This window comes from Folsomia candida, unplaced genomic scaffold, assembly GCF_002217175.1.
Source record: "Folsomia candida strain VU population unplaced genomic scaffold, ASM221717v1 Fcan01_Sc025, whole genome shotgun sequence".
NCBI classification, from domain to species: domain Eukaryota; kingdom Metazoa; phylum Arthropoda; class Collembola; order Entomobryomorpha; family Isotomidae; genus Folsomia; species Folsomia candida.
Genome location: NW_019091217.1, coordinates 1886986 through 1903366, shown reverse-complemented (window position 1 = coordinate 1903366; position 16381 = coordinate 1886986). Strand labels below are relative to the sequence as shown.

Below are 16381 nucleotides of genomic sequence, written 5' to 3'. Positions count from 1 at the left end.
AGTCATGCGCGAAAATCTCCTCGTGTTCTTTCAAATGAAAAATTTTATGGAGCTCGATTTTCGTTCAACGTTCCTTTAATTTCACTAATTAAAGTTATCAATTCGTATAAAGCCTAAATTTCAGTTATCGCATTCGTATGAACGTGATGTGTTCTACAAACTTTGCACAAATGGAATAGCTTTCACTAAACAAGTTTAGATACAAACTGTGGATACAATTACAAACCACAACAGACAAACCATACATTTCAATATTTTCAATCATGCGAATTGCTGTAATTGCCGTCCGAACCTTGCTGCATCGTCCCATCATTCTTTGCCGTTTGGGACCGACGAATCTGCCCCTTTGTAGTAGTTCCATCACCCAGTGTCGACAAATCTCAACCTCCAGGAGATTCTGCGGCGATGTGTACATGCCTCAAACTACTACCCAACCTTATGGCGAAGTCGAAGGTAGTATAAGATAGTTTGTCAATTATCAGAAAACCTTATTTGGTCTAGTCTTGCAAGTGCATAATAAATCTCTGATCTGATCATTCATCGTTTTGTAGACATAGTCCCACTCGTATTTTCATCAACATTAAAACAGAAACTGGCTGCGTCAAGGATGAATCGCTTCCAGAAGGTTTTTAACGAGACTCGGAGTCCATTCATCGCGCAAGTGGTCGAGACTCGCGACGTTACTGAGGTGTTAGACTTGACAGAGAAATACGCCGAGACGATGGAGGTGCCCTGTGTTACTGCAGCGATAGAAATCCTATTCAGTTTCATCAAAGACGAAAAGTAAGAGCAAATAACAACCTTATTCTCACTGACGCTGTCTTACTCTATATATCAAGATAAGTTTTTAGCCCGAGTCAGGGCTTATGGAACCGTCATGTCCGTCCGTCCGTCCGTCCGTCCGTCCGTCCGTCCGTCCGTCCGTCCGTCCGTCCGTCTGTCCGGCACGATAGAGCCAAAACGGCTGAACCGATTGACTTGAAATTTTTACCATATGCATATTGGACAAAATTAGGAAACGAGTTCGAAGATGGGCGAAATCGGTCAAGTGGTTGACCGGTGGGGGTCATCGGAGTGGGTGGGGTATTATGCACCAAAATTTCAAAATTGTCGTAGAAAGCTGAAATTTGGTACAGAGGTTGCTAATGGCTCCTAATAGATAAAAATGACTTCAAGTTGGAAAAATTTTCATCTTGAGGGACCCTACAGGGTTACCCATACCGAGTTTTCAAAATCGTCATACCAAGCTGAAATTTGGTAGATAGATTGCTAATGGGTCTTAATAGAAGAATATGGCATGAAATTGGTAAAATTCTTATCTGGAGCGACCCTATGGGGTGACCCATACCAATTTTTAGAAATTACTTTAAAAACATTAAATCTGGCACGGTTATACCTAATGGCTTCTCACGAAAGGATATGAAGCTAAAAGTGAGCAAATTTTAACCAGAGTGACCCTGGAGGAATCAGTGACTCTGTCCCTGACTCGGGCTATATGGAGTCTGCACTGTAGGTTTTTTACTTAAATGATTGTTAATGTCATGTTGAAGGACGCCAACGAGAAGGAAAGAGCTTTGCAATAGTGTGGGGATGCAAAAGTTGTGGAAAGTTTTGAGAAGAAAGGCCCGTCACATGCAATCCAGTGACATTATTAGTGGAATCAAACTCCTCAATCTTCTAGGTCTCCCAGCATCAGACACAAATATTCAAATCATGCTCAAAATTTTGACGAAACAAGCAAATTATTTGGAGCTGAGCGAAATCGTGTATCTCCACTTTCTCATGGGAAAGTGAGTTGAGAACTATTAAGCATAAATATGTGAGTTCTAATTGTGAATTCCACTGACAGATTTCATGGGGATACAAAGTCTCCTCTAACTTATGCCCTAGAAATGGCTCTACCCGTGGTTTTTGAGAGTCAAATAATGACCAAGAGTCAAAATGGAGAGTTGGACCAGGAAAGCATTCAACTTTTGTGTGACTATTTACACTATGCGTCTGATCGAGGCCTGTCAGATAAGACATTGAAACCTTTGGTTACGGCGATTGAAAAAAATGCAAAATCTCTAACACCAAGACATGCAATGAGCATTCTATGGTCTCTGGGTAAGCTGTTTTTCTGAAGTAAATCGCGATGTATGGAATAAAGATTGTAAAATGAATATATCACATATCAAAAATCTTGCACCCCACAGGAGAAGCAAAAAGTGACGACCCGTACCAGGAACACGTAGTCAAGTCCTGTTTCAAAGTGGTGACAGACAATATGGAGTCCTATGACTTGAATGTACTGAGCACTGCGATGAGCAAGGCAAACAGAAAATATGTCGTTAAAAAAGTACCATTCTTTTACGACGAAAATTTTGTTCATTCTTTCTGCAACCGACTCATGAAGAGGCACAACTCGAACGCAGATCAGGCATTGTTTTCCTTGAAAAATGTCTCACTATTTGTAAGTCCTTATTATTATGGAGCGATTCCATCATTTGTGGGCTATTACGTAATTCATCCTATGGATGTTTTATCACTTGTCAGAGGCACGTCCACGTGGAGTACATGGATCGAGGTGTTGCACAAATTATATGAAAATAGGACCAAGTACAATAATATATCTTTCATTTTATATTTCACAGTGGGAGAAATAATCGCATCAAACCCTTCGCTCGTGTTGAACAATGATTTTCTATTCTTCTCATTAGTAAAGTCTTTCTGTGGGTGTAACTACAAGCCTGAAAATTGGCACAAGATTGAGGCAATGCTTCTTAATCATCCTGCTTTATCCAAGGTATTAATCCTGTTTTTGTGCTAACTAGATACTTATTTATTTAAATATATTTGCTTCTATAGGATCTTGGGCCACTCGCCATCAATTTAGCTGTTGACTTTCTGGCGTTGGACACCTACCCTGAAGTATTAATACAGAGGATATTTTCTCCTCAAGAGTTACCCAATCTAGACGCTTTCATTCAGAAAAGCCCATTCCAAATCTCCTCTGCTCACACTCTGCTCCTTCTGCTAAATTCTGTTCAGCTCCTGCACCCGCACTACTCTGGGGCTCTACCCCCGTTGTCAATGATTAACAGGGTATAATGGTTGAAATGCATCGATAATTCCTAAATCACAAATAGTATAAAGCGATTTTTGTCTTTACTAAAAATATTTTTGTGTTAACAGTGGAAAGAGATAACTCGTAACGAGCCCATTAATAGAAATCATTCTCTCAAGGCTGCACTACAGACTGGTTTCGGTGGCGAAAACTATGTACTCAATGGTCTACATTATAACGGACTGCGTATCGGTACTCTACAACTATAATTATTCGATGCTATACTACATTACATAATTACATAAAATTATTTTATGTATATTATTTAGACCATGTTATTGTCATGCGGAAGGGAGGTTACCCCATCGCAATGAATGATACAAGTGAACTAAAAGAGCTTGCAGATATACGAAAACCTGCCGAGAGTGATATGTGAGTTTGGCGTGCGCATAGGGTATACGTAATACGACAATTTGGTATTTACAATTGGTTTGCTATTTTTAACAGAGTTCTCTTGAAAGTGTTTTGGAAGGATGCATATTCAAACAACACTCCGCGTCTTCGAGGGGTGAAAGCTTTGGAACAACGTCTCTTAGAAAAGCTTGGTCATCCGATGATTACGGTGGATGGTGAGAGATGGACTGAATTAGCAGATTATGAAAAAATACCCTTCCTAATGCACCGAATTCGTGAAAAAATTGACAAATTACAATGGAATCAAACTGGCAGTGATGTCATACCTAGATAAATCTAATTCATGTGTCCATTTTCAATATCCTAGTCTAAAATATCTTGTACTGAAAATTGTCAAAGTATAAGTTGTAAATAAATCACCAAATGACATCAAATTTTCATGATGGTAGTTGGTTTAAAGTCGTACATTACGTAATGTACATAAACGTTCATCATGACGAAATCAAGTCGAAATTTTCATCTCACCCTAAAAATGAGCCGGCAGCAGCGTGGCAAAAAATATAATCAACTACTTCGTTTTCTAGTTAGTCACACATGTTATTCATTTATACTGGTTTGTCGACTTTGTCGTTGACAACAATTTCGTCAGACTGAATTTTGAACAAGGCCTGGGATGCCTTTGTTGTTTAGACACATTTTAAATTTGGTCATCTTGATACCCAAGCAAAACCTCCACAGAACTTGGGTACATAGAAAGCACTAATATTTTGTGACAGATTAATTTAAAGGTTTTAATTTAAACTAACTACTCATATACGCTCCTTCTGTAGAAAACTGTTGGACCGTTATCTCCTCCTGCATCCCTTATCTTCCGGCATAACTGCTCCACTGCCTCCACCACCAAAAATATTACAGCTGTGAGAAGATATCGGTGGAATCTACCCAAGGGGTCACTAAAAACGATGGCCGTGTCCCAAGAGCTATTTGACCAAGTCCTTACCCCGGAACTTCACACCCTCGCCTCTCTGTTTGACAAGCACGGGTATGAGCTACGACTGGCTGGGGGTGCAGTTCGAGACCTGATCGCTGGCCAAGTTCCGGCTGACATTGATTTTGCCACTACAGCCACCCCCACCGAAATGAAAGCTATGTTTGAGGCAGAACAAATACGCACCATCAACGCGAAAGGGGAGAAACATGGAACAATCACAGCCAGGATTAATGACAAGGAAAATTTCGAGGTTACCACACTTCGCGTGGACGTGGTCACTGATGGGCGTCACGCCGAAGTCGAGTTTACCAAAGACTGGGAGATTGATGCAGCTAGGAGGGATCTCACTATAAATTCCATATTTTTGGGTAGGATAGGAGGAATTTGTAGTTAATAAACAACCTGTATTGATATTTATCGCATATAAATAAACCCCTTTCGTCAATTTTGCGACAGATCTGAAGGGGACGGTGTATGACTACTTTAACGGTGCTGAAGATCTTGCCAATAAACGAGTACAATTCGTGGGTGATCCAATTCAACGTATTCAAGAGGACTATCTCAGGATTCTCAGATATTTCAGGTGCGTCGCATTATAATGTCAACAAAGCGAAACGTGATTCTCTCAATCAGAAAGCATAACATGATGTGGATGGGTTATTTTTGCTATCATTTTATAATGATGACGTTTTTGATGACGTAATTGGTTGTAGATTTTACGGCCGTATTTGTGACAAGGAAGATTTGCATCAGCCTGCTACCCTCTCCGCCATTCGGGATAACATGAACGGTTTGAAGCAGATTTCCGGGGAACGGATTTGGGTGGAATTGAAAAAGATTCTGGCAGGAAAATTTGCTGATCACCTTACCCTCAAAATGGTGGAGTTAGGAATTGGTCCCTACATCGGACTTCCTGACGAAATGGACACATTAAATTTTAAAAATGTTCATCAACGCCTCGAGAAATTAGGCTCGTACAATCCAATCACGCTTCTAAGTGCTCTGCTTAATACTGAACAGGATGTAAGAATTATTTATTTATTACTTATCTCTATTTATTATAAATATTAGTATTAATTTATTATTTGCTATTTGACGGATTATATTGCGTTACCTAATTATGTGTTACTTATATGTGATGGTATATTTCTTTCTGCATTTGCAGGCAATCGCTTTAAATTCTCGCTTGAAATTGAGCGCATTTGAGAGAGATTTGGCTATATTTATTGTCCTATATCGCAACACCCTTGGGCGTGAACCTTCAATAAAGCAAGTGAAACAGATCATGACATGACCAGCGAGCTGTAATATGATCAGTATTTGATGTGATCTATTTCCATTTGTTTTAGGTCTTTCCAGAAGATTGTAATCTTCTCCAAGAGTAAAATGACTGATGTGAGACTTTGGGTGGAGGAGGTTTACAAGTACAATGGGGCTTTGGACTTGCTGGAAGAGTTTAAAGCATGGGATCCACCAAAATTCCCCATCTCTGGTCATGCTTTGGTGGAACATAAGGTCCCAGGCACGTTCTCAAAAACAACACTTTTGTAATTTGTAATAAAGTCTTTATCTGACGATGTTTTTGTCTGTACCCATGCAGCTGGCAAGACTATGAATCGTGTGTTGATGGCGTTGAAGGACCTCTGGATTGACTCCAACTTCACTGCGGGGGAGGAGCAACTCTTGAAGGAGATCCCAGAAATTCTTGAAGCCTTGGCTCGATCCCCACCTACAACGCCGCCCCAAAAACCTAAAGGAGCAGGCAAATCGAGTGCCCAAACCAAAAAGAAAAAGGAGGAATCATTGGTGGCTTCAAATTCTTAAAATTCATCATCCATTCTCATCATCCTGTTAAGAGTGGGTCGGGTTAGTTTTATAATAATGTATCGTTAAGTTTAATATCCTTCCTGGTAAATAAACTAATAGCTAACGTGATTTGCATAATTGGTTGTACATTTTTATGAGCAGGGGTTAATTGCTAGCATTCGTAAGTACAACCAGCAGCAATATAACTTTATATTTTACATCGTGCCATGGTATGAAAGTTCAGTGGAGCATTTGACTGAGTTCGGAGCATGTATGTAAAGCGAAAGGGAAACCCGGGTTTTTGGCTGGTCCAGTTTTTGCCCAATCGATTAATGTACATACCCAGTTCTACTTCCAGTGGTATCAACGAGTATTGTGGTTTGGAGTAGTCGTGCATATGTGTTACTGCTGGTCGACTTTTGTACCGCCTAGTTCGTCCTTGTCTATCTCACTGGATAGCTTTAGCTATGGCCAGTCCATCATCTTACGTCCTCTGGGCTCCACATGATTATTCTAGGTGTCATTTTAGCTTGTCTCACTCCCATCCAACATAATGCTCTCCTATTTTACTAACAAGCTGAACTTGCTGGGTCAGTCGTAACATCATCCCCTGGTTGGTTGACCTCTCGTGGGTGAGTGAGTGCATAGTAGTGCATACCATCAACTTGGCCTTCTCCATTTGCTCAGACTGCATGGCTCGACTTCAATGTTGTGTAGCTAGGTCAACCGAAATAACAAGTTATTAGTTGGGAGGAAGTGGCCAATAATAACCACAGTCTACCCACGTCGATCGGGTGGGGTCTCGCTATCCACTCTTGTCCATCCATCATTTTCACTCCCCTTCATTAGTAACCACTTAAAGCAGGAGTGTGAGGTATGTCCCTGAAAGACTTGGGTCCGGAAGCTCTTGTGGATGTGAGCAAGGGATTGGTGGTGGACGAGGATGGTTTGGCGGAGACTGGTGGCCTGGAGGGGGGGTCCCCACAGAGAAAAGTGGCGGCGACCGCTGCAGGAGGAGGAGGAGTAAAAGAGTTGAACGAGGACGATGGGAAGAACAACAAGGAGTCGGGTGACGGGGGTGGAAGTTTGCAACCCAGTCCTTGCCACTCATGGATTTCCAATTCTAGCTCCTGCACCAATCTCTTTGAGGACGACGATGACGAAGAGTGCGAAGGGGACGGGGGTAGGTCAACCTATTAAGATCTCCATATGTCTTGCTATTCTGAACTTCAACGGTCAATGCTATCGACTCTTTAGGTGAGGACGACTACGAGTATGACCCTTACACGCACGAGTATGTTCCTCGTATCAAGGAGCCCCCAGATGGAGAAGATAGTGATGACGGCCTTCTTGGTAATAATAATATCATGCATACATAAATAAGTACATATCCATAACTCTCTGATCTTGTGAAACTTGCAGTAAGTCGAGAACAGCGCGATGCATCGCTGTCATTTGTGGCTCAAGCCTTACTGGAAAGTGCTCGGGCGAATAAGGAGAGATGGGACAATGAGCAACAGGCGAGACGCCGATCCTCGACCGAACGAATCTCCTGTGTGGCCAAAATGTTGTTTTGCTCAGGTAATTTGTACACTGGAACTACATATATAGTTATTTATTTGTAGGTAATTATTTACTTACACCCAATTAATATCATTTTTTTAGGGAAAGCACTTTGTCACATCTCAGAAATGCCTCAACATCTACGATTCAATAAGTACATTTTATCTGGCTATCGACAATTAGGCGATTTTTGGACTTGTGTTCGCAGTTTGGGCTACTTGCACAACGAAACACTTAACATTCTTACGCATGGTTCGTGTCATTAATTCGTTTATGGTTGAAGCTTAAGCTAGTTATTACTAAATCAACCAATTATTTATTTGTAGTCGTTCCAATCGTGTACATCCTTCTCTATTGGCAAACCATGTTTCCGTGGGGTGCGATTGAGGGAAACACTTTTCTCAACATTTTGGGGTGGGCTCACATCTCAGCCTCCATTTCTCCATGGATAGGAAGCGTGATTTACCATCTCTTTATGAGCTACAATCAGGGTGGGGACCGTTTCTACCAGCTCCTTCTTCAAATCGACATGTTTGGAATTTGGGTCACAGAATGTTTCGGTATAACACGCTCAAAGTCAATATGTATTGTGTTTCATCTAGTAATGCGGAAATTATGTGGACATTTAATGACCGTTTCTTTGTTAGGGGCCCTGTCAAATCTGACGGCAGCAGCCTGGTGTCTTCCCAAGGACTACCAGACGGCCATGATGACGGTAAAAAAATATGTGACAATCAAACTTATGCATTTTTTTTAGTTATGCTGTAGAATTTGTTATATATTACATTATTACATGTGCACATATTTACTACAGGCATATGGACTGGCCGCGGTGTGGGGTTTGCAGAAGGCATTGACGGCATGGACCCCACTCGCCCGACGAATGTGCTTTGCTCCCGTGTTCATTTCGAGAATCCTGGCTTTCCTCCTGAGGATATCCCCTTGGGGAGGAGGCAACCCCGCCACCCTCAGCGACGTCGTTCTCCAGGCAATGATCCTTGATCCCAATCATTCAAAATATTTAGAAACAATCATTTGACACAGTCAATTTATGAAGCCAATTTCCCATGGCTGATTCAATATTTGGTATTAGAATGGTTGTTCGTTATCGATTGATGACGGGTGACATACATACATGGATGGCTCAGTTTTAGGGAAAACTCTTCATAATTTAGATGTATCGATTTCCCCAATTTCCATTTCAGTAGTTGAATATGGTTCAATCTAGTCAGGGTTGAACATAATTATTGACTTTCCACATTTCATGAAACTCTGCTATTACGTGGGAAAGTTAATCGATCATTCATAGTATAAATCAATCGCTTTCTTTACCTCAAAATGTGATGTGTAGCAAAATAACAGGGCCTAACTCCTGTTGCATTTACTTATTTGAGCCATTTTCATGCTTTGTGATGTATATTTATTATATCCATATTTTGTATGAAATGATGCTGCTACTTTTAGAACTAAAAATTAACAATACTTATTGCAGGATGTCCTGTCAATCCTGGGCGGAATAATTGGGGTGGTTCGCATTCCTGAAAAATGGTTCCCTGGACGGTAGGTCAATCGAATGCGTGAATTATTCCCGTTATCGCTAGCATCCCTACAAATTCATGGATAAGTACTTTTGCAGGCTCGACCTTTGGCTCAATTCCCACCATATCATGCACCTCATGGTTGTGTGGGCGGTGATGCACATGAATGCTGCGACAAACGGGGACATCAACTGGGTCATCGGCAACTATGATCAAGCTCAGTGTCCGGTCACCAATAATTCCTAAAAATTAAGAGACCATATGCAAAAAATGTGCATCTACCTACTCTACCCGTAATACATAATCCTACTTGTATAACTAAAAATGCCTAGTCAAACCAAACTCAACGTTTTACCTGTTATTTACCTGTCAATTAAATATTCCGCATTCTTGTATTATGCATGATGGCCTGTCGCCTTCCTTGTTGGCGAAAAATGAAACGGCTGTTTTACTCTAGTCTTGGTCATGCCAAAGAAGAAGAATATATGCTTCATGTGCAAGAAAGAGTCAAATGTATAGTAATAATATATTGCTAATTGTTAAGTCTTACGCAATAAATACAATGGACCATGTTTAGGCTATGGTGAATCAGCTCAGCTCATCACGCTGAATGATAAAATATATAATAAAAAGAAAAAATGTCCTTAATATTTGGTTCAAAACTATTAATTATTTCTTCAAACACCTTTCGCTAATGAGCCAGATAAAGTGTTTCATTCATTGCATTAAAGTTCTTCTTGTGATGGGCGTTGTTGGGCTGACCTTTACTATTTATGCGATATGTGTTGGTGCAGAAGCGTCGGATAAAAGCGGATCGATATTTTGTGGTGGTGGTTCGTGGTTCGTGGTGGTGGACGTGATGGAGGAGGACATCTTTGCACTCGTCACACGTAAATAAACCCACCTTCATTCCTCTCCTCAGTTTTATGGGTCACTTTTTATGGAAAGGAAAAATACAGAAATTAATTATCACCCTGTCGTACATCGTAGCAAAGTAAATTTAAAGACTTTCAACTCGATTGACCGCAGTTTATATAGGTCTTGTGCGTGTATTGGTAATCCCTACCAAAAAACCCCTTAGAAAAATACAGACCAACATCAACAACAGGTGAGTCAATAATTATGTGGTTTGGAGTTTATTTTTAATTAATAACAACAATCGACCATAAATAAGAGTTACTAAACCGTGACCAAATGAAGTTATAAAGTTTTTGGTGTGCTCCGGATAAAACGGGTTATGAAATTCCATTAAAAAAACGTGTACTGTCGCTGCACATTTTTTAACACGACTTATTTTGGCAATGTTGATCTCCGAGCGACATGGGCGGTATACAATTAGCGTGAGAGCATTATCGTAGTGGTCAGAACGAACTATTAGACGTGAATGATGGATAGATAATTTTGCGTTCCGTGTATGCAGTAATTTTGTGATTTTGCAATTTGCGTGACACTAGCAGCCAGTTGCACTAGCACAGGAGGGCAGTAATAGTTTAGTTAGTAGTGTGGATTTTGGTAGGAGACGAGTAATTGGTGCCATTAAGTTTTTACTGCGCCATTATTTCTCCACACCTTACGTTTAGTGTTGCCGAGCTCCTCTTTCCTCATTGAAATAATAATATTATATTGTTATTATTATCGGTATCTTCGACTTGAGTCTCATATATTAAGGGCCCGGGGGAAGATTTACTTGATTTTATGTTAGCAACAATAATTGCCAGGGCCCCAAGATTATTATCGCTCTGTTAGGTTACGACCACAATTAATTGACACCGTTTCTATGGGACACTCACGTTCAAAAGCTTTGGTTTTGTCACTGCTTTTGAAAAAGTTTCCCTCAAGTCCCTCAAGTTTTTGAAAAAAGTTGTTTCTTTTGTTCCATGGATACTCAAAATGCAATTCCTGCCATTAATTTGGCAATTCTAAGCCAATTTGTCCTCACTTTACGACCAAATATCTCCACTGCACAAGAGGGCAGATCGTCAAAACAAGCTATGCGGCAAAACCGCTGAAAATTTCTATTTTTTCATACCAAATATGAGTTATGGATTTTAATTTTAGAAATCGCGCCATATCTTAAAAACCAAGGCTTATTTCGAAAAAGTCAATCAGTCGAGGGCACTAGCCGGGACCTTCCCCAATACGATCCCGTTTAGTTTAGGTTACCAAAATGTATCGTCTAGGCTGTAGCTCAGTGGAGAAATTGGTAGCCAAAATTGCAAAATTTTTCGGAAATTTGAACTTACCGCCTGTACCTAGCATTATTTCGAAAAAATTTTCGAGTAAATATTATAGATAATGCGGTTATGAACATATTTGCTATTACATACAACTTTGTGTTATGCACCCAATTCATTCAGCGAAACATTTATGATTTCGAAACCGAAAAATCGGTTTTTATTGAATTTCTTGAAAATGGTTCAAGATACCATGAATTAGAAAAAAGTCATTTTAAAACTTTTCGAGAGGCATCTAATGCACTTTACGGCATCTCTTTACGCCCAACCGTTTTTTTGTACGAGCCCCCGACATTTCCCATAAGAGTGCCTGACAACATACTATATGTTCCACATATAGCGCCAAATGTCTCAGGTTGCCCCGACATTTGAGCTTATGGTGGAAAAAATAGAAAAAACTCAAGTAAAATCTAAAGATATGATTAACGCATTAAACATAATTTAAAAAATCTGCCCTCTTGTGCATTGCTGAATTTTATCGTCAAAGTTGACGTGATTTCTAAGCAACTTCCCCCAGGCCCTTAAGTATATTTCACCACCTTGTGCCTTGCTCCTGGCCCGAAGAATAATTGAATACGACCAATAAGTGGGCTGGGTTTGTTCACATATTCGCAGAAGCAGCATGATGGCGGAGGATATGTCGCTGAGGGACTGCGAAGCTTACGTCGCTCGTCACGATATTCAAGGCCTTCTCAAAGTAAGTGCTTTTCAATGATTTGATACATAATTTAAAAAATTTCGACAACAGCTCGTGGAGGCGATAACGATAAACTTTGATTTCTTCTCAAGGACTGTATAGTCCAGCTGTGTGTTCAGAAGCCAGACAATCCTGTCAAGTTCCTCAGAGAGTACTTTCAACGGCTAGAAAAGGTAATAACAATCAACTTTAAGCAACATTATAATGTGCATTTTCTTGTACTTGTAAATATGTAAACTATTTGACCAAATTCTATATTAACCTTTTAAAAACGGATTCCACCAATAAGGTGGAGGGCGATTTCGATCTCTTGGCGACGGACTACACCAATAAGGTGTAGGCCAAATTTTTCGCCTTAGCGACGGACTACACCAATAAGGTGTAGGCCAACTTTTTCTCGTTGGCGACGGATTCCACCAATAAGGTGTATGGTTACAGAATTCCGTTGAGACCGGGCTACATCAATAAGGTGTAGGAAAAAATAAAAATAAAATGACCGAGAAAATTTTCTCAGTTCCATTCTTTCCTCCTTATTTGTCGTTGGTTTTTCTTCAAGCCTGAACTAATTTTTTTAGAGTTTAGAGTTGTAGTTGTAGTGGGGGGAGGAACTCGGAGGAAGTGCATCAGAGGTCACGCCGCGCCCCCGAAAAATTATCCAACATTGGCGCCGCTAATAAATTGGTCGGCGTTGACCTCTGACCTGTATCATGTAAATATGATACAGTTCATATTTTTTTTAAATTATCACAACGTTCTCTTTAGCTAATATATTCGCAATAGTGTCACCACCGATCGGAACAAGTCACAGAACACTGAAGGACAAAATTATAGCTAATAACTTGTTTAAAATATAAAATGCATCCCAAAATTAGTGTCATCAAATTGATGACATGAATGATGACGATTTATTCGTTTAGTTTATTTTTGTAGTACTATCAAAATCAAATCCGATCTTTTTATCAAAATTAATATCGTGTGTTCATTTGGTTCAGTTGCAATTTCATGTTAAAAATGTATTATGTTATAATTTTTGTTGTCGAATCAGTTCCAGGTCTCTAATAAATCATAACTGCATCAGTAGAATATTCAAAATCGGTTTGCATTAATTCAGTCCCCAACTGATTTTATCACCGCCCCACAAGTCGGTCTCAATGGTATTCTGCCCCCCAGTAAATCCGCCCCCAAATGCAATAGAAACCATTTTTAATTCCGTTTTTAAATGGTATCCAGGTCAAAATTAATTAGTTTTTATAAGGTTAATTATTAATTTGAACGATTTTGTTTTATCATCTGTTCAGGAGCAGTCAGTACGCCGCGAAATGCCGGACCAGTCGCCAGAAGACACAGAGGATATGTCTCCGCTCCCAAGAGGAAAGCCTAGTCGACGTGGTGGAATCTCCGCAGAGCCGGTCACGGAGGAGGATGCTACCTCATATGTAAAAAAGGTATCGTGGGAGCCCCCTTCTGCTTAGCTTACTTTGTAAGAGTACTGCTCACTTCACTATTTAGGTAATTACTATGATTTGCTCCAGGTGGTTCCAAAAGATTACAAGACAATGGCATCCCTTCAAAAGGCGATTGGGAAAAATGTGCTGTTTTCTCATCTGGATGAGGCTGAAAGGTCAGACGTTTTCGATGCCATGTTCCAGCAAACGTTTCTCGCTGGCGAGACGATCATTAAAGAAGGGGACGAAGGCAACTATTTCTACGTCATTGATTCTGGTGAAGTTGAGGTATGTGTTGAAATATGCCATCATGAACTTTCATATTATTATTCGGTGGACTGGGTGGACTTTGGTATGAGTGTTGAACAAGTGAGGTAATCATGTGTTGGGTGAAATGTATACCTAGGTGAGCAAAGAGGGCAAGTTTCTGACGAGCATTGGGGATGGTGGATCATTTGGAGAATTGGCGCTGATTTACGGAACTCCAAGAGCTGCCACGGTCAAGGCTAAGTCGGATGTAAAGTTGTGGGTAAGTAGCACTTTTCAGTATCTCTCACCTACCCCCAACCCCCCTAAATATATCATTAAATTGAAAATACATATTCGATTGTAGAACATCGACAGAGATTCATACCGTCGCATTCTCATGGGATCAACTATCCGCAAAAGGAAAATGTATCAGGAACTGTTGAGCAAAGTTTCAATTTTGGGTAAGCCAGCCAGTCATCATCCTTTTTTCTGCAATGTGTTTTGTCTTATTTTTCATACAAATATTGCAGAGAACTTGGATGAATGGGAACGAATGACGGTGGCAGATGCTCTGGAGCCCGTGTGCTTTCAATCTGGGCAAACAATTGTAAAACAGGGTGAACCCGGTGACGAATTTTACATCATTGTCGAGGGATCTGCCATTGTGACACAAACCATTGACAATGCAGAAGTCAAGGTGGGTCTACTTCCTCTACCACAATATATATTTAAAAGGCATGTAATATCGATGAACGGCGACGATATTGTATTGTATCAAAATAATTTTGCAAACTTTGCAGGTCGGGGAACTCGAAAAATCGGACTATTTTGGCGAAATTGCTCTCCTCCTTGATCGACCTCGTGCAGCCACCGTGACCGTTGGACCACAGGGTCTTTTAAAATGTGTCAAGTTGGACCGAGCTCGTTTCGAACGTGTGCTTGGCCCTTGTGCCGACATTTTGAAACGAAACATTCAACGCTATCACTCGTACGTCAGTCTCAGCGTGTAAAAAAGAAACAAACGAAAAAAATCAACTTTTCCAACTCAAAAAACCAAAAGAAACAAATCAATTAATTCTACATACCAGAGAACAAAACAACCTAATCAATCAACCAAAAATTAGCGTTATTATAAATGAAAAATCACCAAACTGGAACAATCAAATTGTACGTACTACTTCTACGTTATGTGACACATTTTGTAACAACAACTTGTACATATGCATGTACGCAGCCAAATATGAAACAATTTTGTCTTGGAAGAAAATGTAAATGTTGTCTCTCGTTCGTTTTGTAAGCAAACAATCCTTTCGTCCGTCGTACTATTTGTTATGTGTTTGAAGAACTTACAAATACTTTGTTCTTTTGCTAATTTAATTATACATAATCTGTAAACTATGAATGCATTTTCGTCAGTGATTGAGTTTAGACGGGTAATGAAGCGAATGAAAATTATAGATCTTGTTATTCTAATATGATAATAATAAGTTGATACTACTAAGTTGTGGACGTGTTACATGTAGGAACTACAGATGTGTTGTTCTATAATTCAATCTGTACAAATAGCCTAGTAGAACATAGAGAATAATCAACGTGGTTGCCCATCTGAGGCATGATTGCAAACTTTGTACTCTGAGACTCTTCTACTCATGTATGTGACATGTCACAGCTATTGTTATCTATATTCGATCCACCCTTGGGATGAGAGTGCGTGAGCTGAGCATAGGCATTGGTATATACAGAATGATGCGGACTAAATAGAGTACCAAAGTTTGAAATGCATAATATACTTTCGCTGCAAATTAACCCTATTTAACCTTGTAGACTAGGTAAAACTAATCTGCTGGTCAGATTTAGTAAATGAACTAGTTTGTAGTACTTACCTCCTTTAGCACTATTACCCTAATTGCAGTGAAACTAATAGAACAAAAGATAATGTTAATCCAAATAATGAGTGTGTCGTGTAGCACTAACAACTCTCTCGCACATAAAGATCCGCTTAGCTGGCCAAAATAGGTCAACTTTAGCGACTTGTACTCCATCTTTTCTATATGCTAATGACCCCAAATAAACTTAGTCGCATCAACTAACATTGATAAGCAGTTAAATGTCATCTTATATTATAAGTGATGCTGTGAAATAAAACTAAAATTAAAAATCTACCCAATCTGTTTTCCTTCTTGAGATCTTTCGTTGCTAAGTTGTAGCTGCATCGTCTTCTTCTGTGATTTTAAGCATCGGAATCAAAACAGCTCAACATTTGAGCGTGAAATAGGCCTACCGAGTCAAACTGTAAATACAACAAACGAAATGGAGGTGCAACCATTAGTGACGGGTCTTCCTCCCCCACAGCCGACCCATGACGAGGAGGAGGAGGGCGAGTGGTCCGAGCTGGTGG

At 40.0% G+C, this 16381-nt stretch overlaps 4 protein-coding genes across 5 annotated transcripts; all 4 read left to right on the top strand.

Moving 5' to 3' along the window:
* Positions 1-22: 22 nt before the first annotated feature.
* Positions 23-3894, top strand: LOC110859242. The gene is made up of 11 exons (XM_022108134.2): positions 23-453; positions 552-783; positions 1551-1790; positions 1850-2106; positions 2196-2452; positions 2536-2566; positions 2634-2785; positions 2848-3084; positions 3175-3298; positions 3376-3478; positions 3554-3894. Exons 1-11 carry the CDS (start codon positions 264-266, stop codon positions 3792-3794), a joined length of 2064 nt encoding a protein of 687 aa, XP_021963826.1. The 5' UTR covers positions 23-263; the 3' UTR covers positions 3795-3894.
* Positions 3895-4030: 136 nt separating this feature from the next.
* LOC110859234 (CCA tRNA nucleotidyltransferase 1, mitochondrial) lies at positions 4031-6395 on the top strand. Its single transcript, XM_022108127.2, has 7 exons — positions 4031-4205; positions 4291-4819; positions 4908-5034; positions 5165-5474; positions 5617-5720; positions 5801-5973; positions 6052-6395. The coding sequence occupies exons 1-7, from the start codon at positions 4134-4136 to the stop codon at positions 6273-6275; spliced, it is 1539 nt and encodes a 512-aa protein (XP_021963819.1). The 5' UTR covers positions 4031-4133; the 3' UTR covers positions 6276-6395.
* A 121-nt stretch (positions 6396-6516) lies between these two features.
* Positions 6517-10008, top strand: LOC110859410 (progestin and adipoQ receptor family member 4). The gene is made up of 9 exons (XM_022108357.2): positions 6517-7440; positions 7515-7610; positions 7680-7838; positions 7923-8072; positions 8147-8380; positions 8468-8535; positions 8635-8808; positions 9313-9380; positions 9457-10008. The coding sequence occupies exons 1-9, from the start codon at positions 7134-7136 to the stop codon at positions 9602-9604; spliced, it is 1404 nt and encodes a 467-aa protein (XP_021964049.1). The 5' UTR covers positions 6517-7133; the 3' UTR covers positions 9605-10008.
* Positions 10009-10268: 260 nt separating this feature from the next.
* On the top strand, positions 10269-16145 carry LOC110859412 (cAMP-dependent protein kinase type I regulatory subunit). Of its 2 annotated transcripts, none has more exons than XM_022108362.2 (9): positions 10269-10466; positions 12208-12289; positions 12382-12462; positions 13588-13734; positions 13822-14022; positions 14141-14263; positions 14348-14444; positions 14514-14680; positions 14784-16145. In XM_022108362.2, exons 2-9 carry the CDS (start codon positions 12215-12217, stop codon positions 14991-14993), a joined length of 1101 nt encoding a protein of 366 aa, XP_021964054.1. In that variant the 5' UTR covers positions 10269-10466; positions 12208-12214; the 3' UTR covers positions 14994-16145. The 2 variants fall into 2 exon arrangements, with proteins under 2 accessions (XP_021964054.1, XP_035715216.1); XM_035859323.1 differs by lacking the exon at positions 10269-10466 and adding an exon at positions 10863-10996 and having other exon boundaries at positions 12157-12289.
* Positions 16146-16381: the final 236 nt, after the last annotated feature.

Coding starts and splice junctions, on each gene's coding strand:
- LOC110859234 (XM_022108127.2), top strand. CDS start 4,134: ATGCCTTTGTTGTTTAGACACATTTTAAATTTGGTCATCTTGATACCC. Junction 4,206..4,290: donor AAAACCTCCACAGAACTTGG/GTACATAGAAAG, acceptor CTCCTTCTGTAG/AAAACTGTTGGACCGTTATC. Junction 5,974..6,051: donor GGTGGAACATAAGGTCCCAG/GCACGTTCTCAA, acceptor GTACCCATGCAG/CTGGCAAGACTATGAATCGT.
- LOC110859242 (XM_022108134.2), top strand. CDS start 264: ATGCGAATTGCTGTAATTGCCGTCCGAACCTTGCTGCATCGTCCCATC. Junction 784..1,550: donor AGTTTCATCAAAGACGAAAA/GTAAGAGCAAAT, acceptor GTCATGTTGAAG/GACGCCAACGAGAAGGAAAG. Junction 3,479..3,553: donor AAACCTGCCGAGAGTGATAT/GTGAGTTTGGCG, acceptor TATTTTTAACAG/AGTTCTCTTGAAAGTGTTTT.
- LOC110859410 (XM_022108357.2), top strand. CDS start 7,134: ATGTCCCTGAAAGACTTGGGTCCGGAAGCTCTTGTGGATGTGAGCAAG. Junction 7,839..7,922: donor CAAAATGTTGTTTTGCTCAG/GTAATTTGTACA, acceptor TCATTTTTTTAG/GGAAAGCACTTTGTCACATC. Junction 8,536..8,634: donor ACCAGACGGCCATGATGACG/GTAAAAAAATAT, acceptor TATTTACTACAG/GCATATGGACTGGCCGCGGT.
- LOC110859412 (XM_022108362.2), top strand. CDS start 12,215: ATGATGGCGGAGGATATGTCGCTGAGGGACTGCGAAGCTTACGTCGCT. Junction 14,264..14,347: donor AGTCGGATGTAAAGTTGTGG/GTAAGTAGCACT, acceptor ATTCGATTGTAG/AACATCGACAGAGATTCATA. Junction 14,681..14,783: donor TTGACAATGCAGAAGTCAAG/GTGGGTCTACTT, acceptor CAAACTTTGCAG/GTCGGGGAACTCGAAAAATC.